This window comes from Anser anser, assembly GCF_964211835.1.
Source record: "Anser anser genome assembly, chromosome: 2".
NCBI classification, from domain to species: Eukaryota; Metazoa; Chordata; class Aves; order Anseriformes; family Anatidae; genus Anser; species Anser anser.
This window is the reverse complement of record NC_139721.1, coordinates 106,332,982-106,357,885: the sequence shown is the minus strand read 5'-3', so window position 1 is coordinate 106,357,885 and position 24,904 is coordinate 106,332,982. Positions and strand designations below refer to the sequence as shown.

At 53.6% G+C, this 24,904-nt stretch overlaps 1 protein-coding gene and 2 long non-coding RNA genes across 5 annotated transcripts; all 3 read left to right on the top strand.

Annotated features, from left to right (window-relative positions):
* Window positions 1-778: 778 nt before the first annotated feature.
* LOC310895060 lies at window positions 779-10,275 on the top strand. 3 transcript variants are annotated; one of them, XR_014580409.1, is made up of 4 exons: window positions 779-1,357; window positions 2,084-3,518; window positions 3,871-8,217; window positions 8,992-10,275. It is a non-coding gene; the product is annotated as an uncharacterized lncRNA (long non-coding RNA). The 3 variants fall into 3 exon arrangements; XR_014580410.1 differs by lacking the exon at window positions 779-1,357 and having other exon boundaries at window positions 1,505-3,518; XR_014580411.1 differs by lacking the exons at window positions 779-1,357; window positions 2,084-3,518 and having other exon boundaries at window positions 3,794-4,794; window positions 4,997-8,217.
* A 3,547-nt stretch (window positions 10,276-13,822) lies between these two features.
* LOC310894807 (uncharacterized protein) lies at window positions 13,823-18,842 on the top strand. Its single transcript, XM_083825357.1, has 4 exons — window positions 13,823-14,669; window positions 15,066-15,151; window positions 15,331-15,488; window positions 16,221-18,842. The coding sequence occupies exons 1-4, from the start codon at window positions 14,571-14,573 to the stop codon at window positions 16,505-16,507; spliced, it is 630 nt and encodes a 209-aa protein (XP_083681483.1). The 5' UTR covers window positions 13,823-14,570; the 3' UTR covers window positions 16,508-18,842.
* On the top strand, window positions 18,838-23,532 carry LOC310894808. Its single transcript, XR_014580188.1, has 3 exons — window positions 18,838-18,931; window positions 19,134-22,330; window positions 23,106-23,532. It is a non-coding gene; the product is annotated as an uncharacterized lncRNA (long non-coding RNA).
* The last annotated feature ends 1,372 nt before the right edge of the window (window positions 23,533-24,904 follow it).

Sequence of the window (24,904 nt, the reverse complement as noted above, 5' to 3'; positions counted from 1 at the left end):
GGCTTTGCATAGAAAGGACCACGCGTCTCTTCTGTGTCTGCATAGAGGACAGGCAGAACGTTGCCTTCCTTTGGAGAGACGTTGGCATGCTGATCATCGAGGGCAAGGATGTTAAAATGAAATTCTATGAAGACTTTCTGAAAAAGCTGAATGGGACAACGAATGCTTTGCAAGCTCTTCTCAGGGTAGGATTTTCATTTTCCCAGCACTACCCATGGTTCTTCTGAAGTGCCTTCCAGGGACTGGGTGGCTGCTTTCTCCTGGCCTGTCGTGCTTCTTCAGCCAGTTGGGCTCCTCGTGGTCTGCAGGAAAGCAGACTCTGTAGAGCTCTTCCCTTGCAGGCAGGGGCCTGGCTCTGCAAGAGACCCCCCCCGAGAGAGGCCTTGCTTTTTGGCAAAAGGCTAGCGTGCCAGTGGAGATCGCTGCTCAGCCCAGCGTTTGGGCAGGGAGCGGAGGTGCAGGCAGAGCAAGGCTTGCTGAGGCCGGAGCCCTTAGGCAGCTCTCGGTGGGGCTAAGCTGGACCAAGCAGCCAGCCCTTGTCAGTGTCCCCATCGCCTGTCACTTGTCTCTGTCTATTGCAGATGCCAGAGATGAACAACTCTGTCATCTCTCACCTCGACACCGCTGCTTCTCAGACCGCTTCTGAACGTGTCATTGTCTTTCCAATGTGAGTAAGCTTTTTCCTGCTGCTCTCAGCAGAGAAAGAGATCGGCTTCTCAGCTCATGCTTGCGGGGGAGGGCTGCCTTGCCGGGCCCTGTGGATTATGCTTGTGACGGTACTCTTCAGTGTTGGGAGGACTGCTTTGCAGGGAACTCCGTGGAGAAACGTGGGACAGCAGAAGTGCTTTAGACGACTGCGCTGCTATAGACATGGAGAGTTTTTTGGGCTCGTTCTCCATCAGCATGCTCCCACCATTTCTTTTCTCCTGTGAGCGAGACTGCCTTCCGCTTGGGCCCACGGGCTAGAGGAGGAACAGTTCCATGTCCAAACCGGAGCTTGAGTCTGGTGGGGCTCCACATTGCTTTGTGAGCTATGAGTGAGAGGTAGCTATGCGCTGGATGGTACTATGAGTTAGAGAGGAATAAGTTTTTCCCCTGAAGCAGCAGGCAGGATTATTGCGAGGTCAGCCATGCTCACAGCAAGGACAGGAGAACATTGGCACAGTGCCCTGTCTTCAGCGTGGTGCTCTTCTTTCCAGGTACAAGCACGAGAGCATGCTTAAGAAGCCAACGGGGACAGTGAGTCTGAGAGGACAAGTGAAGCCCAGCAAAGATCAAAGGGCAGTGAGTCTGATCGGACAAGTGAAGCCCAGCAAAGAACAAGGCTGGACAAAAGGAGGAGAGAGCGTCAAGAAAGGTAAGGAACCCATGGGTCACTTGTAGGGACATGTAGGTTTCCTTCCTCCTTGTCTGGAGGGGATTAGGGCCGAGGTTACCACAGAGTGCCTGGAGGAGCCTGAGACACCTCCTGTGACTCTATGGTGGGAAAGCTCGAGCAAGCCATTGTGGAACAAGATTGTGCGACAGCCCTGCACCACAAACGTCCACTGCGAGTGCTGAAGGACACCTTTCCTGTGGCCTCCACTCCCCAGCCTGTGCTGCAAACCCTGGAAAGCTCTGACCCTGCTTCCTTCCATGCTCTCAGATGCCTCACAAACAATGCCTCTGTTGTGAGCGTGCTTCTGTAGCAAATGTGTGTGCGTGGGACCGATCAACAGATGCAAGAGCCGTCTCCTCTTGTGCGAAGCGATTCCCCACCCCAGAATGACTCTTTGAGGGCATGGGCATCTCCCAGGGAGTCCCCCATTTCAGCACACGGGGGAGATAAGGGCGTCAAAACGGTATTGCCCAGGAAACAACGGTGCACTATAGCCAGGAAGAAAGAGATGGAGAGTGTCAGAAAAGGCCTACGAGGTCCCAGGAAACATGGCTCCAAAGGGACAAAAATGACCCCTGCCAATGGTGTTGCCACAGGCTTGAGCTGATCTGCACGCCATTCTTGCTGGAACTGGGACAGAATTGGCGCACGATTACCACAACAGCAGAGATGCTTTACTCAAGTTGTCTCCTTTCTTCTTTCCAGAGGATCTTCCCAAGAAGCGCCTCCTTCATCGAGCAACACTTGCTCCAGAGAGGTTACCCGCCCTGACTGTAAAGCCGGAGAGCAGTCAGAAAGCTGAGCAGACAGAGCGTCGTGCCAGGTGGGACTCCTGGAGAGACAAATGTGGCTGCTGCCCTGCTCTTGTCTCTGTAGGAGTGCAGTTTCTCCTGGACGCAGAAGCTGTACGAACTCAAAGTGCAGCTATCCCATCTCCCACTACCTTGCGATTTCTTGCTGCATGGCAAGCATCTTGCAGCATCACTTCTTAGCTGGGTAACTAATGGCAACGGCTCCTTGCAGGACTGGGAGGTCTTTCTTGCTTTCCCTCAGACTGCAATGAGCACAGTGTCTCGAGTCTGAAGAGACTTCCCCAGGAGCGATGGTGGAGGAGTGCAGGTGTTCTCCTAGCATCTTTTGGACACTATCGAGTGTTGGTCCGGGCTGGGCTCAACCACCCGGGCTGTTTCCAGCTCTCGGAGAGACGTGACAGAGAGCAGATCAAGCATTCAGGGGCTCTGCAGCCTTTTGCAGCGGAAGCAGATGCACCACTTGGAAGCGGATGATGCGAAACCAGCTCCTCCCACACTCTGGTCACCTTGCCCCATTGTGTCTTTGCAGGAAGCTTCCGGCCATCCAGAGGAGTTCTGTGAAGGAAAAGGAAGAGGAAGAGAAAGTAATTCCTCAGGTGACTCCCAGGATGGTAGACTTTATTGCCAAAGCTATTGAGCAGAGGAAAGAGGTACGTGGCATGGACTGCTGCAGAGAGTGCGTCTTACTGAACTGTAGAATAGCGTCACTCGATGGACACCGGTTCACAGAACATTCTTGACTTGTGCCTTCATGTGACCACTGAGTTGTTTCTTTGGGTGCTTCACTGAAGAGAAGCCCTTTGCTGTGTCATTTGAGAAGATGCTTTTCATCCCCATTAGCTTCCTGAAACACACCCAAGAGCTTACCCGGGGATGCTTCTGATGGCAACGTCACTGCATGGCTTGCCTGGGTGGGATAGGCAGCTGTCAGGTTGCTTCTAGCCCCGTGGTCGCTTAGCTTGCCCAGACATTCCAGAAGGGCTCTTCAGGCGACTCTTCGGTTGAGCCTGCAGGAGCATGGGAGCAACCCTGAGCTGACAGACGGGCAGAAGACTGAGTGAGGGTGGAAGGGAGTGCAGGAAGGGGGGAGACACCCCAGCCCTCCCCGCACAGCGTTACTAACTGTCTGTGGTTGCGTTTTGGTCACCCTCCAGAATAAGTGCTTGAAGATTAAGGAGACGCTTCCAAAACACATTCAGAATTTCTTGGCTGAGGAGGAAAATAAGAACAAAGAGCTGCAGGAGGAGAAAAAGAAACAACCCAAGCAGCGAAGCGCAGCACTAACCAAAGCAAAAGTCAAGAGAGAAGTGGAGATGCCAACAACCGAGGTACTTTGAATTTGTGCACTAAAGGAGCACTTTCCCACCGGGGATCTGAGGCTGCAAGGTGCTTCTAGCACCCAAGCCGTAGTAGCACTATTGCTGCAGCACTGCAGGGTGGGTTGCTGCTGCCTTTGCTGAGCAAGAGAGACCAAGAGGGAGTTTTAGCAAAACACCGGTAGTGCTGGGACATGACCCTGGGAGCGCACCGATGGCCTTGTGCTGGTTGTTTTCCCAGTCCCCCTGGGGTCCCTGCCAGAAGTGGTCTGGAGGTTGTCTGGGAGGGTGGGAGGGGGCTGCATGCTGGGAAGCATCAGCCCAGCGCTGCGGGGCTGTTGTAATGAGAGTAATTCCTTTGCAGGAATCCTGTCCCTCTGAGGAGAGAAGTCCCGAGAGAACTCCCAGCTCTCTGTCTGAGAGCGACTCGGGGCAGTCCAGCCCTGACCTCATGGAGAGGATGATGGGGGAGTGGGACGAGGACGGAGAAGAGCCACCCAGAACTCAGCAGGACAGCCCTGTGCCCCCTAAGCGGTAAGCGTGCAGCAGCTGCAGCCAAGGCCTGGGGTAGTGGAGTGGTGCCGAGGCACCTGTGGGTCGAGGAAGCCAGCCCCTGAGCCAAGGGGTCGCTTACAGAGCCCTGGGAAGCCGAAGGCCAGGGGTCTGAGCTGGCTTAGAGCCCAATGCCAGGGGCCTCTCCGCAGCCCAGAGCAGCCCACGCTTGAAACTCCTCCTGCATCGAAGGGGCTGTGGGGCCGAATGGGGCCTTGCGGGGAAAGGGTGGCTGGTTGAGGGAAGAGACAGGAGTGTTGCGGCTGAACAGTGAGAGAGACTTTGTCCTTACTGCTGCAGGAGTCTTTCTCCACGGACTCATGGGACCCTAAGGGAGGTGGTGACATGCATCGTGGAGCAGGTGGCCCGTAAACAAAGGGGAGAGAGAGATGCGGAGAGGGATCTGCAGGAGCAGCTCAAGTGGTAAATTTCCCCGGACGCGGGCAGTATTTCCTCCCTTGCAGTGCCCTTCCTTCCACTCCCCCAGCCCTGCTGGAAAGAGGGGTTTTTCCTGGCACTGGCCTTCTGCAGCCCCAGCAGGCGGCCTGCTCGGGAGCCCCGTCTGGGAGCGCTCTCCAAGTGCTCACACCACCTCGTCCCGCTGTGTGCTTGCAGTGAGCTGGCAGTGCTGCGGTGGAGTCGGTCGGCGAAAGAGGAACAGAGCTACCACCAGCTTTGGCAAGTGGGTCACCAGCCTGCACCCCCTGCTGGGCCAAGGCAGAGAGAGTCAAGACGGGTAAGTGCCCTGGGCTCCTGTCCACAAAACAGTATTCAGGAATGGGATTGGACACAGGGGTGGGACTGCATCACAGGGACCGTGGGCCTGCTGTCTCCAGCCAGCGTCAGATCCCCTCATTTCTGTCCTGAACAGTCTTGCAGTGTTGCTCTGCATGTCTCTGCGTATGCAGAACTACAGAGGTTTGTGTTGATCTCCGCAGGTGCGAAGAGTAGTGCCAATGCCTGTCAGCAAGGGACCGGAGAGGCCGTCCGGCACACAGAAGGGTCCAGATGGAGACATCCAGCAAGGGCCCTCCCTGCAGCACGAATGGGACCAGGGTTGCCCATCCAGGCTATTAACGCCAACACCTCCTTCCATTCAATAAAGCCCTGTCTCCAAAGTTCTCTGGGTCTTTCCTTGGTGGCCGTCCATTCTGCACTTTGCAGCGGATGAGCTTTCATGGAGCAGGGAAAGGCCAGCACGGGAGGGAGGGCTTGACTGTCAGTCCGGCTCCCAGGGCAGCTCTCTCCCAAGGCCAAAGCTGTACCTGCTCGCCTGCAGCTCTGCTGCTGGTAGCAAGCACACTTCTTGCTGCTGGCGTGTCCTCGGCTGCATGACCTGCTTTGGCTGCACATCCCTGATTAGGAAGGGACTGTGCAGGGAAAAGGAAGAGGAAGGGAAAGGGGAAGGGAAATGGGAATGGGAGCGGGAAGGGGAAGGGAAACAGGAACAGGAAGAGGAAGGGGAACAGGAATGGGAATGGGAACGGGAACGGGAACGGGAATGGGGAGAGAAATGGGAAGGGGAACAGGAAGGGGAAGGGAAATGGGAAGGGGAAGGGGAACAAGAAGGGGAAGGGAAATTGGAAGGGAAAGGGGAAGGAAAAGAGGAAGGGGAAGGAAAAGGGGAAGGGGAAGGGGAACGGGAAGGGGAACGGGGATGGGAAGGGGAAGCAGAATGGGAACAGGAAAGGGAAGGGAAATGGGAAGAGGAGGAGGAAGAGGAAGCGTAAAGGGAAGGGGAAGGGGAAGAGGGAGAGGGAGAGGGAGACGGAGAGGGAGAGGGAGAGGGAGAGGGAGAGGGAGGGGAAGGGGAAGGGGAAGGGGAAGGGGAAGGGGAAGGGGAAGGGGAAGGGGAGGAGGAAGAGGAAGAGGAAGAGGAAGAGGAAGAGGAAGAGGAAGAGGAAGAGGAAGAGGAAGAGGAAGAGGAAGAGGAAGAGGAAGAGGAAGAGGAAGAGGAAGAGGAAGAGGAAGAGGAAGAGGAAGAGGAAGAGGAAGAGGAAGAGGAAGAGGAAGAGGAAGAGGAAGAGGAAGAGGAGCGGGCTTTTGCCTGGGGCAGTTCCTGGCATCAGTCCCCTTGGAGGTCAAAATTGTCCAGAGGCTTGCAAAGCAGAGGCTCTCCAGTGTGCCCAGGCCAGCACTGCCAGGGATACCCAGAGCTGTGCAGGCATCGTGATGGGCTGTGGGGACAGTGACATCCAAGGCAGGAACTATGGCTGCGGAAACAGGGAGGAAAGCTTATGGTGAGGACGTTTTTTCAGTCAGGAAGTTAAGATTAATTGAAACCTTAAAAGTTGAGGACTGGGAGAGTGGATGGGCACTTACAACTTTGGTGAGGAAGCGGAAGAGGAAGGGGAAGAGGAAGGGGAAGAGGAAGAGGAGGAAAAGACATTGCTGTTGTTTAAATTATTGAGGAAATTAATTGTTTTTTGCTTAATGGAGAAAGGAGAGATGAAATCCCCATTGATAAACCTGGGAAAACTATAAAGCTCTTCGTTGCCTGACAAAGGTGTCCTTGACCCAGGTTAGCAAAGCAAATCTAAGAGATGGATGTCAGCTGACTGAGCAAAAAAATCCGTCTCCTCTAGAACTAACTCTGAGCAGTCTAGAATCAAAAGTACATAAAGAAGAGAAAGGATTCTAGGCAAGCTGTCTTCTTTCTCCCAGCTGCTGCGGAACCAAGGCATTCTACTGGCCTGGAATGATCAGGAGGAGAAGTATCAATCAACTTGGAGATCATGTCTTTAAGAGTCTTGTGAGGCAATTGGATATTAGCCTGTCTTCACGATCTTCTGGAATACTTCTTGAAAATGATTGCTAGATATTTAGTTACCAGATTGCTTCCAGTAATGCTGATATTTAAATGAAACTGAAGAAAGAGGTAACCTATGTAATCTGTGTGAACTGCTTGAGAGAGTCCAGCACAGAGCCACAAGGATGATTAAGGGAGCGGAGCGTCTTCCTTACGACGAAAGGCTGAGGGAGATAGGTCTCTTTAGCTTGGAGGAGACTGAGGGGTGACCGTATTAATGTTTATAAATATGTAAAGGGCGAATGCCAGGAGGACGGAGCCAGGCTCTTCTCGGTGACATCCAATGACAGGACAAGGGGCAATGGGTGCAAGCTGGAGTGTAGGAGGTTCTGCTTAAATATGAGACAAAACGTTTTTACGGTGAGGGTGACAGAACACTTGAACAGGCTGCCCGGGGCGTTGTGGAGTCTCCTTCTCTGGAGACTTTCTAAACCCACCTGGACGTGTTCCTGTGTGACATGATTTAGGTGTTCCTGCTCCGGCAGGGGGACTGGACTAGATGATCTTTCAAGGTACCTTCCAATCCTTAATATTCTGTGATTCTGTGATTCTGTGTGAATAAGTGCACTACAGCAGCTGAGTAAGATACAACATTAGCAATGTTGCTTTTGCACAGCAATACCAAAAACTCTAGCAGCAGTGCAGAAAGCTCAGCAGCAACTCCAAGTTAGTGACCAATGAAATACTGATTTTAGGTCACACGTGTAGGGAAAGTGCGGAAAGCTTTAGGCAAAGCCAAACTGCAGGAAGATGTGAAAAATCACGTCTTGCATTTCCCATTGCTTCTTGAAATCTGCTAGCCTGAGTGATTGAGTTTAGGGCAGTGACATACTTGAGTCCCGTGACCTGGAAGATGGAAAGACCAGTTTGACTGATACGGAGGACTGGGATGCCATACGTTTCCTTTCCTTTGAGGGAATCTTTTGTGTGCAAATGTCCCAGATGTCACTGCCACTCAAGAGAACTTTTCCTTGGGAAAAAGACAAGGAATATTCAGCAAGGTGTCCTGGTTGCAGTTAGGACAGAGTTAATTTTTCCTCAAAGTAGCTGGTAGGGTGCTATGTTTTGGATTAGGATGAGAAGAGCGCTGATAACATGCTGATGTTTTAATTGTTGCAGAGCAGTGTTTACACCAGGCCAAGGACTTTTCGGCTTCTCGCTCTGTCCTGCCAGCGAGCAGGCTGGGGGTGCAGCAGGAGCTGGGAGGGGACAGACCCAGGACAGCTGACCCAAACTGGCCAAAGGGGTATTCCATACCATCTGGCGTCATGCTAAACAATATATAGGGGTGGCTGGCCGGGGTGGGGGGCTGGCTGCTCGGGGGATAGGCTGGGCATCGGTCAGCGGGTGGTGAGCAATTGCATTGTGCATCACTTGTTTTCTTACACATTATTATTATTAATACTATTATCATTATCACTATTATTATTATTATTGTTATTATTATATTCCTGTCTTAATAAACTGTCTCTATCTCAACTCACCGGCTTCACTTTCCCGTTTCTCTCCCCCATCCCAGAGAGGGAGGGGGGAGGGTGAGCGAACGGCTGTGTGGTGTTTAGCTGCCAGCCGGGTTAAACCACAACACAAGGTCAATGAACAATCTGGCTTCTGTCAAGCTCTCCAGGATTATCCAGGGCAGTGCATGTGTCCTTCCAATGTGCCATTCCTGACTGTAAGTGAAGCTCACTGTAACTGTTCTCTATTTTAAAATGTAATTGGAAGAGCATGAAGCTTACTTCATGACAACCGTTATGAGACATCACAGCACCATGAAAAACCTAAAGCACTAAGTTGTAAGGTAGAGAAAATAGACTGCTCCTTGGATATATTCCCATGTTAAAGCTCTTGACCACTGACCACAAGACTGTGATTTCCAGTTGCTGCTTCCATTGGCACAGCTGGCCGAGGACCCTGTGTGGCACCAGGAGCTTGGGTCTGTGGTTGGGTGCTTCTTTTCATGATTAGGAGCACACTGTGTGTGGACATGGCTGCCATAGACTAGCACCTTTTTCCATGCCTCATCCTGCAGTTATGGATCTTCTTCCTGCCAATTCTGATCTCTGATTTCAGCCAGCGTAGCAGCTCTCTAAGGGCACGAGTTCCTCTTCCCTTGTTTTCCAGGCCACCGCCATTTGGAGCAACTGCCGGATGCTCAGATTGCCTCGGGAATCCGTGTCTCTGAGAGCGCAGTGCGGCTTTGCATGGAAAGGACCACGCGTCTCTTCCGTGCCTGCACAGAGGACATGCAGAACGTTGCCTTCCTTTGGAGGGACATTGCCATGCTGATCATCCAGGGAAAAAATGTCAAAATGCGATTCTCTGCAGTCCATGGCAACATTTTTAGCATCACAGCCCCATGAAAATGCTAACCCACTGAGTTGTAAATTAGATTAAAAAGACCACTTCTTGGATATAATCCCATAGTAAAGCTCTTTTATTTCCGTGACTACAAACCACAGACCACGAGGCCATCCAGGCTGCTAATGGCGGCACTTCATTCTGTTCAATAAAGCTTTGTTTCCAAAACACACTGGGTCTTTCCTTGGTGGCTGTCCACCCTGCACTTTGCAGCGGATGAACTTTGGTGGAGCAGGGAAAGGCCAGCATGGGAGGGAGAGCTTGACTGTCAGTCCGGCTCCCAGGGCAGCTCTCTCCCGAGGCCAAAGCTGTACCTGCTCGCCTGCAGCTCTGCTCTTGGTGGCCAGCACACTTCCCGCTGCTGGCTGGTCCCCGCCGCATGCCCTGCTGCAGCTGCAAATCCCTGCTTGGAAGGGACTCTGCAGGGAACAGGAGGAAGAGGAAGAGAAGCAGGCTTTTGCCTGGGGCAGCTCTGGGCACCAGTCCCCTCACCGGTCAAAACTGTCCGGAGGCTTGCAAAGCCAGGGTGCTCCGGGGTGCCCAGGCCAGCACTGCCAGGGGTACCCAGAGCTGTGCAGGCACCATGCTGTGCCGCGGGAGCAGCTTTTTCAGTCAGGTAGATAGTTTCACTCCCACTTGTCCCTGAGGGGCCTTTTGTTCCACACCTCCTTGTCAGAAAGGCTGGGAGGAGCGCAGGGGAGATGAGCAGACCTCCAAAAGCTCCTCTCCAGACACCTGGGTCAGGACAATGCTCTCAGCAGCAGGCTTGAGAGCGGGCTGTGCAACAGGAGGGAAGGCACCCCAAGGCTGCTGGGCACCCACACCCTGCCTGGGCTCTGCGGGTGCTCCAGGCCAGCAGTGGCAGTGGCTGCAGCTGCAGCGGGACCCAGACCCCTGCAGGCAGCAGCAAGGCACTTCCCCGATGGTCCGGAGGGGCTCTGGCTGCAGAGGGGCTGCCGCGGTGCTGGTAGTGGCACTGCTCATCCTGCACGTCCCATCTGAGGGGCTCCTTGGGCTCCCTGGCACTGTCACAGTGAGCAGCTGAAAAGACAGGTGTCCCCTTCCACAAAACATCCCCCTTAACGTTGCTCGAAAGGTGAGATGTTCATCTGGTGGGGCTTCCTTGGCCCAGGCAGCCCTAATGGCTGTAGGACAGAAAGCAGAGCCCCACCTGTGGTGCCTGTAGTTTCTCCATAGGCTGTCAATTAGTGTGCCTGGGAGGCTTCTTTCTTCTCATTGTCTCCATGTCTCTTTTGTCAGGTCTGTGTGTTGGTCTAGTTTGCTTTCTGGTTTTTGGTTTTGGGGAAAGAAACCCACCAGCCGTTACAGCCCATGAGCACTTCTGGCCTGGGGAAAGCCCTCATGGTCAGGAGACAGTGAGGTGGGGGCAGCTCCCCCAAATGCCCTCTGCAGCCCCTACCTGCTACAGGGTCCCCCCTGGGCAGCGCCTGGGCAGGGGCGCTGCAGCCCCTCTGTGACACGGTCTGAGGTCACAGTGCGACAGTCCCACCTCACAATGGTGACTGCCACCTTTTAACCTGGGGCCGCCACACGTCCTCCCACTTGTCCCTGAGAGGCCGAGGGGACTCCAGGCACTCTCCAGGGAGTTGCTCTTGCCACTGCTCTGCTTTGGAGGAGCTGCTCTGAAGTGAGGAGGAGAAGGTGGAAAGGGAGGCCACAGCAGGGGTGGAACTGAGATGGCAAAATACCTCTTCTCAGCACCTTGCTTCCCTCCAACAATTGAGAAGCTCTTAAATTCTGGTAAGGCCTTCAGGCCCAATTTCACGAGGGTTGTCAGGCTCAATGACATCTCTGAAAACTGGTGTGGATCCCCTGAGGCCAGTGGGGGTGGCTGGGAAGGCCTGGTGTCTGCAGGAAAGGGCCTCCTTGACCATGCCAAAGGGCTGAGGGACCGACCTGGCAGCCGGGGTTCGGGGCTTTTTTCCTGACCCAGCCCCTGTGTTCCCTACGGCACCCCAGGCAGAAGTTGCCAGTCCTGAGGGTTGCTCCTTGCCTGGCAGTGGGCACTGCCCACCCTCAGCTCCTGGCTGGCTGGAAGAGCCGGAGGGGTCTGTGGGCTGTGCAGCGTCGCTGTGCTGGGAGGTGCGACGTGGAGAAGCTGCACATATATCTGCATATACACACGTGTTGAAGCTCCTCTGTCCACTTCCATGACTAGAAGTGAAAGACTGGGGGAGATCCGCTACCGAAGGACAATTGTATGCAACTGCAGAAGAGTCAGTTGATAGGGTAGATTCTTAAACATAAAAGATACACCTGTTTTTATTGAGAGAGTCATTCCTTATGAGAGTTTTATTACCACAACATCCGCAGCATATCAAACTCTCTGATGAAATAGGCTTTGCCCCAAAGAAATGGCAAATTTCCTGCCACTCGTCGCTGCCTCAAGCAGACCAAAACGGTAGTACTTCTGCAAAACTGTTTACTTGAAAAGAGCAGTGGCAAAAGTAGAATGTGCTGACTGAGGTTGAATATACCCCATTCACTTCAGTCAAAGAGCACACGACAGAGAAATGACAGCAAATACAGCTCTTCTGAGCACCCTCAAAGCCACATGTAGTGGGTATCCATGGCAAGGTTTTGTTAGCAGGGGGCTGTAGGGGTGGCTTCTGTGAGAAGACTCCAGAAGCTGCCCCCCCTGCAGGCTGCGGCCTGTGGAGGACCCCCACTGGAGCAGATTCCGGGCCTGAGCTGCAGCCGGTGGAGAGGGGCCCACACAGGATCAGGGAGTCTGGGGGGAGGTGCTGCTTGTGGGGGACCCAGGTTGGAGCAGTGTCCTCCTGACGGATGGACCCCGTGGTACGGAGCCATATCTGGAGCAGTTCTTGAAGAGCTGCTACCTGTGGGAAGCCCACACAGGATCAGTTCGGGAAGGACTGCATCCTGTGGGACTGACCCCACATTGGAGCAGGGGAATAGAGTGACTGAGAAGGAGCGTCAGAGACAAAGTACTATAGAATGATCACAACCCCCATACCCCCGTTCCCCTGCACCGCTCGTGGGGAGGAGGTGGAAGAGGGTGGATGGGTGGAAGGCGTTTTTGTTTTCTTTCCTTTGTTTCTCACTTCTGTGGACTGTTAGTAACAGGCAATGAAACTTAATATCTCCCTACTCTGACTCTGTTTTGCCCATCACAATAATAGTTGCGCAACCTTCCCGTCCATATCTCAATCCTTGAGCCCTTTGCATCGTATTTTCCCTCCCTTTCCCTTTGAGGAGGCGGAGTGAGAGAGTGGAGCTTGGCTGCCCACCCAAGTAAAACCACCACACCACCCAAGAATGATACAAGGAAGCAGGCTACATATGTTCCCCACTCCTCTCCTCTGCCAAACCGTAGCATCCTTTTAACTGGTAGCTTTGCCTCTGGGACATCTTATGTGAGACCGCTAAGTTCTGCGCTCTCTGATATATTCCTCCTTTTCTGAGCACATTTTTGCTGACACGCGTCAATACACAGGGGACAAGGGGAAGCTGCTCCCTGCTGGGGACACACCAGGGCCTGCCCTGAGCCTTCTAGAGTCCCACGGAGCACAGCACCGTGCCCTCACTGGTGCCACAGTCCACTGCCAGGTTGGCCTTGAGGGTGGGTCACACCTGGAGACCTGCACCTGAAAGGCAAGGAGCCCTCTTTGGGGCAGCCTGAGGAGTCCTGCAGCCTCTGCTGGGCTCTAGAGAATGCAGCTGAAGAGTTCAAAATGCATCGGTCCTTGGATAGCTGTGTGCTAAGTGGCTTTAATGTTGCCGTCGGAGAGCATGACGTGTCTTTTCCTTGGTTTTCCAGAGCTCGCTAAGATTTGGGCCAGCGCATCCTACTACCTGAGTCAACAGCTGGCTCTCCACCAGGTGGGACTTGCCTCTTCTTCCCTCACACCCTGATGTTCCATGAAGCAATGAGAGCCCTTTGTCATCGAGTGCAGTTATTCTTCCCTCCTTTGGAAGCAGGACCAATGCCCCAGAAGGCCTCAGTAATGCACTGCTGGGCCACGGACTAGCTCCGCTGTCAATTCAGATGTACTGTGAGGTCCAGGCTCGGATTTCAGAAAAAGGGCTGGACTTTTCCTGGGGCTTCCTGAGTCCCCCATTGCCAGAGCTGATTACCGAACTGGGCCGGGGTACTACTTCAAGGGTCGTTCCAAGTGTGGGAAGCCCCCTTGTATCTTAGTGAGCCAATGGACGTGTGTCGGCTTTTCCTGCACTACCTGGCTCTTCCTTGGGGAAGGGGGGTGAGAGGGAAAAGTCCAGGCCCTCTACATCTTCTCCCAGCTCTCCAAGGAACCCATCTTGCTCAGTTGCATCTCAGGTGTGGACAGGGCACAAAGCTCCCTCCCCACTCTCTGGCAAGTCATCTCTTTGTCCCTGCAAAGCTTCTTCTGATCCACCCTCTTCTGTTTCAGGCTGTCCGCATTCCTGGTCTTGGAACATTCACAGTTGTCACAGAGCAAGTAGCCAGCCAGAAAAATGACATCGTGACTGTTGAGAGACCCATGTTTCATCTGGCTAAGGCTATTGTGCACAACTATGACCTCCGATACGACTACATAGACATTCCAGGTAGGACGACTGAGGACTGAAAGAGGTGTTTGCCCTTGCAGCAGAATGCGAGAGCTGTGCTCTGCTGTCCACCGGTGACGCAGCCGAGGACCAAACTCCTGGCGCAGCCTGAGAAAAGCTCGTCAAAGCGAGCCTGGTGTGAAACGGACCCAGTCTCTCTAACTGCTTTAAATAATCACCAGATGACAGTGCAGCATAACAGCACACTCTCTTTGACCTGCTTCAACAAGAGGTTTTACTCCAGTTTTATTGGAAACGTGTCTTCTTGCCCCATGGTGTTTCAACTCTTGCTCCCACCTTCTGCTGTACTAGGCCTCGTACAGGCAAATGCCAGAGCTCTTCTTGGCTCTCAACACCTCTTTGCAAGCAGAAAAAGCAGGCACCAGGAGCTTGGGTCCGTGAATCGGAGCGTTCCTGTCTAATGATTAGGAGCACACTGTGCGTGGACATGACTGCCATGGCCTGGCACCATTCAGCTTGCCATGGGTCCTAGCACCTTTTTCCCCGCCTCATCCTGCAGTCAGGGATCTGCTTCCTGCCAGTTCTGACCTTTGATTTTAGCCAGCTTAGCAGCTCTCTAAGTGCACGTGCTCCTCGTCCCTTGTTTTCCAGGCCACCTGCATTTTGAGGAACTGCCGTATGCTCAGATCGCCTCAGAAAACAATGTCTCTGAGAGCTTAGTGCGGCTTTGCATAGAAAGGACCACGCGTCTCTTCTGTGTCTGCATAGAGGACAGGCAGAACGTTGCCTTCCTTTGGAGAGACGTTGGCATGCTGATCATCGAGGGCAAGGATGTTAAAATGAAATTCTATGAAGACTTTCTGAAAAAGCTGAATGGGACAACGAATGCTTTGCAAGCTCTTCTCAGGGTAGGATTTTCATTTTCCCAGCACTACCCATGGTTCTTCTGAAGTGCCTTCCAGGGACTGGGTGGCTGCTTTCTCCTGGCCTGTCGTGCTTCTTCAGCCAGTTGGGCTCCTCGTGGTCTGCAGGAAAGCAGACTCTGTAGAGCTCTTCCCTTGCAGGCAGGGGCCTGGCTCTGCAAGAGACCCCCCCCGAGAGAGGCCTTGCTTTTTGGCAAAAGGCTAGCGTGCCAGTGGAGATCGCTGCTCAGCCCAGCGTTTGGGCAGGGAGCGGAGGTGCAGGCAGAGCAAGGCTTGCTGAGGCCGGAGCCCTTAGGCAGCTCTCGGTGGGGCTAAGCTGGACCAAGCAGCCAGCCCTTGTCAGTGTCCCCATCGCCTGTCACTTGTCTCTGTCTATTGCAGATGCCAGAGATGAACAACTCTGTCATCTCTCACCTCGACACCGCTGCTTCTCAGACCGCTTCTGAACGTGTCATTGTCTTTCCAATGTGAGTAAGCTTTCCAATGTGAGAGGTAGCTATGTGCTGGATGGTACTATGAGTTAGAGAGGAATAAGTTTTTCCCCTGAAGCAGCAGGCAGGATTATTTGAGGTCAGCCATGCTCACAGCAAGGACAGGAGAACATTAGCACAGTGCCCTGTCTTCAGCGTGGTGCTCTTCTTTCCAGGTACAAGCACGAGAGCATGCTTAAGAAGCCAACGGGGACAGTGAGTCTGAGAGGACAAGTGAAGCCCAGCAAAGATCAAAGGGCAGTGAGTCTGATCGGACAAGTGAAGCCCAGCAAAGAACAAGGCTGGACAAAAGGAGGAGAGAGCGTCAAGAAAGGTAAGGAACCCATGGGTCACTTGTAGGGGCATGTAGGTTTCCTTCCTCCTTGTCTGGAGGGGATTAGGGCCGAGGTTACCACAGAGTGCCTGGAGGAGCCTGAGACACCTCCTGTGACTCTATCCCCATGGTGGGAAAGCTCGAGCAAGCCATTGTGGAACAAGATTGTGCGACAGCCCTGCACCACAAACGTCCACTGCGAGTGCTGAAGGACACCTTTCCTGTGGCCTCCACTCCCCAGCCTGTGCTGCAAACCCTGGAAAGCTCTGACCCTGCTTCCTTCCATGCTCTCAGATGCCTCACAAACAATGCCTCTGTTGTGAGCGTGCTTCTGTAGCAAATGTGTGTGCGTGGGACCGATCAACAGATGCAAGAGCCGTCTCCTCTTGTGCGAAGCGATTCCCCACCCCAGAATGACTCTTTGAGGGCATGGGCATCTCCCAGGGAGTCCCCCATTTCAGCACACGGGGGAGATAAGGGCGTCAAAACGGTATTGCCCAGGAAACAACGGTGCACTATAGCCAGGAAGAAAGAGATGGAGAGTGTCAGAAAAGGCCTACGAGGTCCCAGGAAACATGGCTCCAAAGGGACAAAAATGACCCCTGCCAATGGTGTTGCCACAGGCTTGAGCTGATCTGCACGCCATTCTTGCTGGAACTGGGACAGAATTGGCGCACGATTACCACAACAGCAGAGATGCTTTACTCAAGTTGTCTCCTTTCTTCTTTCCAGAGGATCTTCCCAAGAAGCGCCTCCTTCATCGAGCAACACTTGCTCCAGAGAGGTTACCCGCCCTGACTGTAAAGCCGGAGAGCAGTCAGAAAGCTGAGCAGACAGAGCGTCGTGCCAGGTGGGACTCCTGGAGAGACAAATGTGGCTGCTGCCCTGCTCTTGTCTCTGTAGGAGTGCAGTTTCTCCTGGACGCAGAAGCTGTACGAACTCAAAGTGCAGCTATCCCATCTCCCACTACCTTGCGATTTCTTGCTGCATGGCAAGCATCTTGCAGCATCACTTCTTAGCTGGGTAACTAATGGCAACGGCTCCTTGCAGGACTGGGAGGTCTTTCTTGCTTTCCCTCAGACTGCAATGAGCACAGTGTCTCGAGTCTGAAGAGACTTCCCCAGGAGCGATGGTGGAGGAGTGCAGGTGTTCTCCTAGCATCTTTTGGACACTATCGAGTGTTGGTCCGGGCTGGGCTCAACCACCCGGGCTGTTTCCAGCTCTCGGAGAGACGTGACAGAGAGCAGATCAAGCATTCAGGGGCTCTGCAGCCTTTTGCAGCGGAAGCAGCTGCACCACTTGGAAGCGGATGATGCGAAACCAGCTCCTCCCACACTCTGGTCACCTTGCCCCATTGTGTCTTTGCAGGAAGCTTCCGGCCATCCAGAGGAGTTCTGTGAAGGAAAAGGAAGAGGAAGAGAAAGTAATTCCTCAGGTGACTCCCAGGATGGTAGACTTTATTGCCAAAGCTATTGAGCAGAGGAAAGAGGTACGTGGCATGGACTGCTGCAGAGAGTGCGTCTTACTGAACTGTAGAATAGCGTCACTCGATGGACACCGGTTCACAGAACATTCTTGACTTGTGCCTTCATGTGACCACTGAGTTGTTTCTTTGGGTGCTTCACTGAAGAGAAGCCCTTTGCTGTGTCATTTGAGAAGATGCTTTTCATCCCCATTAGCTTCCTGAAACACACCCAAGAGCTTACCCGGGGATGCTTCTGATGGCAACGTCACTGCATGGCTTGCCTGGGTGGGATAGGCAGCTGTCAGGTTGCTTCTAGCCCCGTGGTCGCTTAGCTTGCCCAGACATTCCAGAAGGGCTCTTCAGGCGACTCTTCGGTTGAGCCTGCAGGAGCATGGGAGCAACCCTGAGCTGACAGACGGGCAGAAGACTGAGTGAGGGTGGAAGGGAGTGCAGGAAGGGGGGAGACACCCCAGCCCTCCCCGCACAGCGTTACTAACTGTCTGTGGTTGCGTTTTGGTCACCCTCCAGAATAAGTGCTTGAAGATTAAGGAGACGCTTCCAAAACACATTCAGAATTTCTTGGCTGGGGAGGAAAATAAGAACAAAGAGCTGCAGGAGGAGAAAAAGAAACAACCCAAGCAGCGAAGCGCAGCACTAACCAAAGCAAAAGTCAAGAGAGAAGTGGAGATGCCAACAACCGAGGTACTTTGAATTTGTGCACTAAAGGAGCACTTTCCCACCGGGGATCTGAGGCTGCAAGGTGCTTCTAGCACCCAAGCCGTAGTAGCACTATTGCTGCAGCACTGCAGGGTGGGTTGCTGCTGCCTTTGCTGAGCAAGAGAGACCAAGAGGGAGTTTTAGCAAAACGCCGGTAGTGCTGGGACATGACCCTGGGAGCGCACCGATGGCCTTGTGCTGGTTGTTTTCCCAGTCCCCCTGGGGTCCCTGCCAGAAGTGGTCTGGAGGTTGTCTGGGAGGGTGGGAGGGGGCTGCATGCTGGGAAGCATCAGCCCAGCGCTGCGGGGCTGTTGTAATGAGAGTAATTCCTTTGCAGGAATCCTGTCCCTCTGAGGAGAGAAGTCCCGAGAGAACTCCCAGCTCTCTGTCTGAGAGCGACTCGGGGCAGTCCAGCCCTGACCTCATGGAGAGGATGATGGGGGAGTGGGACGAGGACGGAGAAGAGCCACCCAGAACTCAGCAGGACAGCCCTGTGCCCCCTAAGCGGTAAGCGTGCAGCAGCTGCAGCCAAGGCCTGGGGTAGTGGAGTGGTGCCGAGGCACCTGTGGGTCGAGGAAGCCAGCCCCTGAGCCAAGGGGTCGCTTACAGAGCCCTGGGAAGCCGAAGGCCAGGGGTCTGAGCTGGCTTAGAGCCCAATGCCAGGGGCCTCTCCGCAGCCCAGAGCAGCCCACGCTTGAAACTCCTCCTGCATCGAAGGGGCTGTGGGGCCGAATGGGGCCTTGCGGGGAAAGGGTGGCTGGTTGAGGGAAGAGACAGGAGTGTTGCGGCTGAACAGTGAGAGAGACTTTGTCCTTACTGCTGCAGGAGTCTTTCTCCACGGACTCATGGGACCCTAAGGGAGGTGGTGACATGCATCGTGGAGCAGGTGGCCCGTAAACAAAGGGGAGAGAGAGATGCGGAGAGGGATCTGCAGGAGCAGCTCAAGTGGTAAATTTCCCCGGACGCGGGCAGTATTTCCTCCCTTGCAGTGCCCTTCCTTCCACTCCCCCAGCCCTGCTGGAAAGAGGGGTTTTTCCTGGCACTGGCCTTCTGCAGCCCCAGCAGGCGGCCTGCTCGGGAGCCCCGTCTGGGAGCGCTCTCCAAGTGCTCACACCACCTCGTCCCGCTGTGTGCTTGCAGTGAGCTGGCAGTGCTGCTGTGGAGTCGGTCGGCGAAAGAGGAACAGAGCTACCACCAGCTTTGGCAAGTGGGTCACCAGCCTGCACCCCCTGCTGGGCCAAGGCAGAGAGAGTCAAGACGGGTAAGTGCCCTGGGCTCCTGTCCACAAAACAGTATTCAGGAATGGGATTGGACACAGGGGTGGGACTGCATCACAGGGACCGTGGGCCTGCTGTCTCCAGCCAGCGTCAGATCCCCTCATTTCTGTCCTGAACAGTCTTGCAGTGTTGCTCTGCATGTCTCTGCGTATGCAGAACTACAGAGGTTTGTGTTGATCTCCGCAGGTGCGAAGAGTAGTGCCAATGCCTGTCAGCAAGGGACCGGAGAGGCCGTCCGGCACACAGAAGGGTCCAGATGGAGACATCCAGCAAGGGCCCTCCCTGCAGCACGAATGGGACCAGGGTTGCCCATCCAGGCTATTAACGCCAACACCTCCTTCCATTCAATAAAGCCCTGTCTCCAAAGTTCTCTGGGTCTTTCCTTGGTGGCCGTCCATTCTGCACTTTGCAGCGGATGAGCTTTCATGGAGCAGGGAAAGGCCAGCACGGGAGGGAGGGCTTGACTGTCAGTCCGGCTCCCAGGGCAGCTCTCTCCCAAGGCCAAAGCTGTACCTGCTCGCCTGCAGCTCTGCTGCTGGTAGCAAGCACACTTCTTGCTGCTGGCGTGTCCTCGGCTGCATGACCTGCTTTGGCTGCACATCCCTGATTAGGAAGGGACTGTGCAGGGAAAAGGAAGAGGAAGGGAAAGGGGAAGGGAAATGGGAATGGGAGCGGGAAGGGGAAGGGAAACAGGAACAGGAAGAGGAAGGGGAACAGGAATGGGAATGGGAACGGGAACGGGAACGGGAATGGGGAGAGAAATGGGAAGGGGAACAGGAAGGGGAAGGGAAATGGGAAGGGGAAGGGGAACAAGAAGGGGAAGGGAAATTGGAAGGGAAAGGGGAAGGAAAAGAGGAAGGGGAAGGAAAAGGGGAAGGGGAAGGGGAAGGGGAAGGGGAACGGGGATGGGAAGGGGAAGCAGAATGGGAACAGGAAAGGGAAGGGAAATGGGAAGAGGAGGAGGAAGAGGAAGCGTAAAGGGAAGGGGAAGGGGAAGAGGGAGAGGGAGAGGGAGACGGAGAGGGAGAGGGAGAGGGAGAGGGAGAGGGAGGGGAAGGGGAAGGGGAAGGGGAAGGGGAAGGGGAAGGGGAAGGGGAAGGGGAAGGGGAGGAGGAAGAGGAAGAGGAAGAGGAAGAGGAAGAGGAAGAGGAAGAGGAAGAGGAAGAGGAAGAGGAAGAGGAAGAGGAAGAGGAAGAGGAAGAGGAAGAGGAAGAGGAAGAGGAAGAGGAAGAGGAAGAGGAAGAGGAAGAGGAAGAGGAGCGGGCTTTTGCCTGGGGCAGTTCCTGGCATCAGTCCCCTTGGAGGTCAAAATTGTCCAGAGGCTTGCAAAGCAGAGGCTCTCCAGTGTGCCCAGGCCAGCACTGCCAGGGATACCCAGAGCTGTGCAGGCATCGTGATGGGCTGTGGGGACAGTGACATCCAAGGCAGGAACTATGGCTGCGGAAACAGGGAGGAAAGCTTATGGTGAGGACGTTTTTTCAGTCAGGAAGTTAAGATTAATTGAAACCTTAAAAGTTGAGGACTGGGAGAGTGGATGGGCACTTACAACTTTGGTGAGGAAGCGGAAGAGGAAGGGGAAGAGGAAGGGGAAGAGGAAGAGGAGGAAAAGACATTGCTGTTGTTTAAATTATTGAGGAAATTAATTGTTTTTTGCTTAATGGAGAAAGGAGAGATGAAATCCCCATTGATAAACCTGGGAAAACTATAAAGCTCTTCGTTGCCTGACAAAGGTGTCCTTGACCCAGGTTAGCAAAGCAAATCTAAGAGATGGATGTCAGCTGACTGAGCAAAAAAATCCGTCTCCTCTAGAACTAACTCTGAGCAGTCTAGAATCAAAAGTACATAAAGAAGAGAAAGGATTCTAGGCAAGCTGTCTTCTTTCTCCCAGCTGCTGCGGAACCAAGGCATTCTACTGGCCTGGAATGATCAGGAGGAGAAGTATCAATCAACTTGGAGATCATGTCTTTAAGAGTCTTGTGAGGCAATTGGATATTAGCCTGTCTTCACGATCTTCTGGAATACTTCTTGAAAATGATTGCTAGATATTTAGTTACCAGATTGCTTCCAGTAATGCTGATATTTAAATGAAACTGAAGAAAGAGGTAACCTATGTAATCTGTGTGAACTGCTTGAGAGAGTCCAGCACAGAGCCACAAGGATGATTAAGGGAGCGGAGCGTCTTCCTTACGACGAAAGGCTGAGGGAGATAGGTCTCTTTAGCTTGGAGGAGACTGAGGGGTGACCGTATTAATGTTTATAAATATGTAAAGGGCGAATGCCAGGAGGACGGAGCCAGGCTCTTCTCGGTGACATCCAATGACAGGACAAGGGGCAATGGGTGCAAGCTGGAGTGTAGGAGGTTCTGCTTAAATATGAGACAAAACGTTTTTACGGTGAGGGTGACAGAACACTTGAACAGGCTGCCCGGGGCGTTGTGGAGTCTCCTTCTCTGGAGACTTTCTAAACCCACCTGGACGTGTTCCTGTGTGACATGATTTAGGTGTTCCTGCTCCGGCAGGGGGACTGGACTAGATGATCTTTCAAGGTACCTTCCAATCCTTAATATTCTGTGATTCTGTGATTCTGTGTGAATAAGTGCACTACAGCAGCTGAGTAAGATACAACATTAGCAATGTTGCTTTTGCACAGCAATACCAAAAACTCTAGCAGCAGTGCAGAAAGCTCAGCAGCAACTCCAAGTTAGTGACCAATGAAATACTGATTTTAGGTCACACGTGTAGGGAAAGTGCGGAAAGCTTTAGGCAAAGCCAAACTGCAGGAAGATGTGAAAAATCACGTCTTGCATTTCCCATTGCTTCTTGAAATCTGCTAGCCTGAGTGATTGAGTTTAGGGCAGTGACATACTTGAGTCCCGTGACCTGGAAGATGGAAAGACCAGTTTGACTGATACGGAGGACTGGGATGCCATACGTTTCCTTTCCTTTGAGGGAATCTTTTGTGTGCAAATGTCCCAGATGTCACTGCCACTCAAGAGAACTTTTCCTTGGGAAAAAGACAAGGAATATTCAGCAAGGTGTCCTGGTTGCAGTTAGGACAGAGTTAATTTTTCCTCAAAGTAGCTGGTAGGGTGCTATGTTTTGGATTAGGATGAGAAGAGCGCTGATAACATGCTGATGTTTTAATTGTTGCAGAGCAGTGTTTACACCAGGCCAAGGACTTTTCGGCTTCTCGCTCTGTCCTGCCAGCGAGCAGGCTGGGGGTGCAGCAGGAGCTGGGAGGGGACAGACCCAGGACAGCTGACCCAAACTGGCCAAAGGGGTATTCCATACCATCTGGCGTCATGCTAAACAATATATAGGGGTGGCTGGCCGGGGTGGGGGGCTGGCTGCTCGGGGGATAGGCTGGGCATCGGTCAGCGGGTGGTGAGCAATTGCATTGTGCATCACTTGTTTTCTTACACATTATTATTATTAATACTATTATCATTATCACTATTATTATTATTATTGTTATTATTATATTCCTGTCTTAATAAACTGTCTCTATCTCAACTCACCGGCTTCACTTTCCCGTTTCTCTCCCCCATCCCAGAGAGGGAGGGGGGAGGGTGAGCGAACGGCTGTGTGGTGTTTAGCTGCCAGCCGGGTTAAACCACAACACAAGGTCAATGAACAATCTGGCTTCTGTCAAGCTCTCCAGGATTATCCAGGGCAGTGCATGTGTCCTTCCAATGTGCCATTCCTGACTGTAAGTGAAGCTCACTGTAACTGTTCTCTATTTTAAAATGTAATTGGAAGAGCATGAAGCTTACTTCATGACAACCGTTATGAGACATCACAGCACCATGAAAAACCTAAAGCACTAAGTTGTAAGGTAGAGAAAATAGACTGCTCCTTGGATATATTCCCATGTTAAAGCTCTTGACCACTGACCACAAGACTGTGATTTCCAGTTGCTGCTTCCATTGGCACAGCTGGCCGAGGACCCTGTGTGGCACCAGGAGCTTGGGTCTGTGGTTGGGTGCTTTCTTTTCATGATTAGGAGCACACTGTGTGTGGACATGGCTGCCATAGACTAGCACCTTTTTCCATGCCTCATCCTGCAGTTATGGATCTTCTTCCTGCCAATTCTGATCTCTGATTTCAGCCAGCGTAGCAGCTCTCTAAGGGCACGAGTTCCTCTTCCCTTGTTTTCCAGGCCACCGCCATTTGGAGCAACTGCCGGATGCTCAGATTGCCTCGGGAATCCGTGTCTCTGAGAGCGCAGTGCGGCTTTGCATGGAAAGGACCACGCGTCTCTTCCGTGCCTGCACAGAGGACATGCAGAACGTTGCCTTCCTTTGGAGGGACATTGCCATGCTGATCATCCAGGGAAAAAATGTCAAAATGCGATTCTCTGCAGTCCATGGCAACATTTTTAGCATCACAGCCCCATGAAAATGCTAACCCACTGAGTTGTAAATTAGATTAAAAAGACCACTTCTTGGATATAATCCCATAGTAAAGCTCTTTTATTTCCGTGACTACAAACCACAGACCACGAGGCCATCCAGGCTGCTAATGGCGGCACTTCATTCTGTTCAATAAAGCTTTGTTTCCAAAACACACTGGGTCTTTCCTTGGTGGCTGTCCACCCTGCACTTTGCAGCGGATGAACTTTGGTGGAGCAGGGAAAGGCCAGCACAGGAGGGAGAGCTTGACTGTCAGTCCGGCTCCCAGGGCAGCTCTCTCCCGAGGCCAAAGCTGTACCTGCTCGCCTGCAGCTCTGCTCTTGGTGGCCAGCAAACTTCCCGCTGCTGGCTGGTCCCCGCCGCATGCCCTGCTGCAGCTGCAAATCCCTGCTTGGAAGGGACTCTGCAGGGAACAGGAGGAAGAGGAAGAGAAGCAGGCTTTTGCCTGGGGCAGCTCTGGGCACCAGTCCCCTCACCGGTCAAAACTGTCCGGAGGCTTGCAAAGCCAGGGTGCTCCGGGGTGCCCAGGCCAGCACTGCCAGGGGTACCCAGAGCTGTGCAGGCACCATGCTGTGCCGCGGGAGCAGCTTTTTCAGTCAGGTAGATAGTTTCACTCCCACTTGTCCCTGAGGGGCCTTTTGTTCCACACCTCCTTGTCAGAAAGGCTGGGAGGAGCGCAGGGGAGATGAGCAGACCTCCAAAAGCTCCTCTCCAGACACCTGGGTCAGGACAATGCTCTCAGCAGCAGGCTTGAGAGCGGGCTGTGCAACAGGAGGGAAGGCACCCCAAGGCTGCTGGGCACCCACACCCTGCCTGGGCTCTGCGGGTGCTCCAGGCCAGCAGTGGCAGTGGCTGCAGCTGCAGCGGGACCCAGACCCCTGCAGGCAGCAGCAAGGCACTTCCCCGATGGTCCGGAGGGGCTCTGGCTGCAGAGGGGCTGCCGCGGTGCTGGTAGTGGCACTGCTCATCCTGCACGTCCCATCTGAGGGGCTCCTTGGGCTCCCTGGCACTGTCACAGTGAGCAGCTGAAAAGACAGGTGTCCCCTTCCACAAAACATCCCCCTTAACGTTGCTCGAAAGGTGAGATGTTCATCTGGTGGGGCTTCCTTGGCCCAGGCAGCCCTAATGGCTGTAGGACAGAAAGCAGAGCCCCACCTGTGGTGCCTGTAGTTTCTCCATAGGCTGTCAATTAGTGTGCCTGGGAGGCTTCTTTCTTCTCATTGTCTCCATGTCTCTTTTGTCAGGTCTGTGTGTTGGTCTAGTTTGCTTTCTGGTTTTTGGTTTTGGGGAAAGAAACCCACCAGCCGTTACAGCCCATGAGCACTTCTGGCCTGGGGAAAGCCCTCATGGTCAGGAGACAGTGAGGTGGGGGCAGCTCCCCCAAATGCCCTCTGCAGCCCCTACCTGCTACAGGGTCCCCCCTGGGCAGCGCCTGGGCAGGGGCGCTGCAGCCCCTCTGTGACACGGTCTGAGGTCACAGTGCGACAGTCCCACCTCACAATGGTGACTGCCACCTTTTAACCTGGGGCCGCCACACGTCCTCCCA

Excerpts from the sequence above, each read along its gene's own strand:
- LOC310894807 (XM_083825357.1), top strand. The coding sequence starts at position 14,571 with ATGCTGATCATCGAGGGCAAGGATGTTAAAATGAAATTCTATGAAGAC. Across the intron at positions 15,152-15,330 it reads CGTGTCATTGTCTTTCCAAT|GTACAAGCACGAGAGCATGC; the intron begins GTGAGTAAGCTT and ends TCTTCTTTCCAG. Across the intron at positions 15,489-16,220 it reads AGGAGAGAGCGTCAAGAAAG|AGGATCTTCCCAAGAAGCGC; the intron begins GTAAGGAACCCA and ends TCTTCTTTCCAG.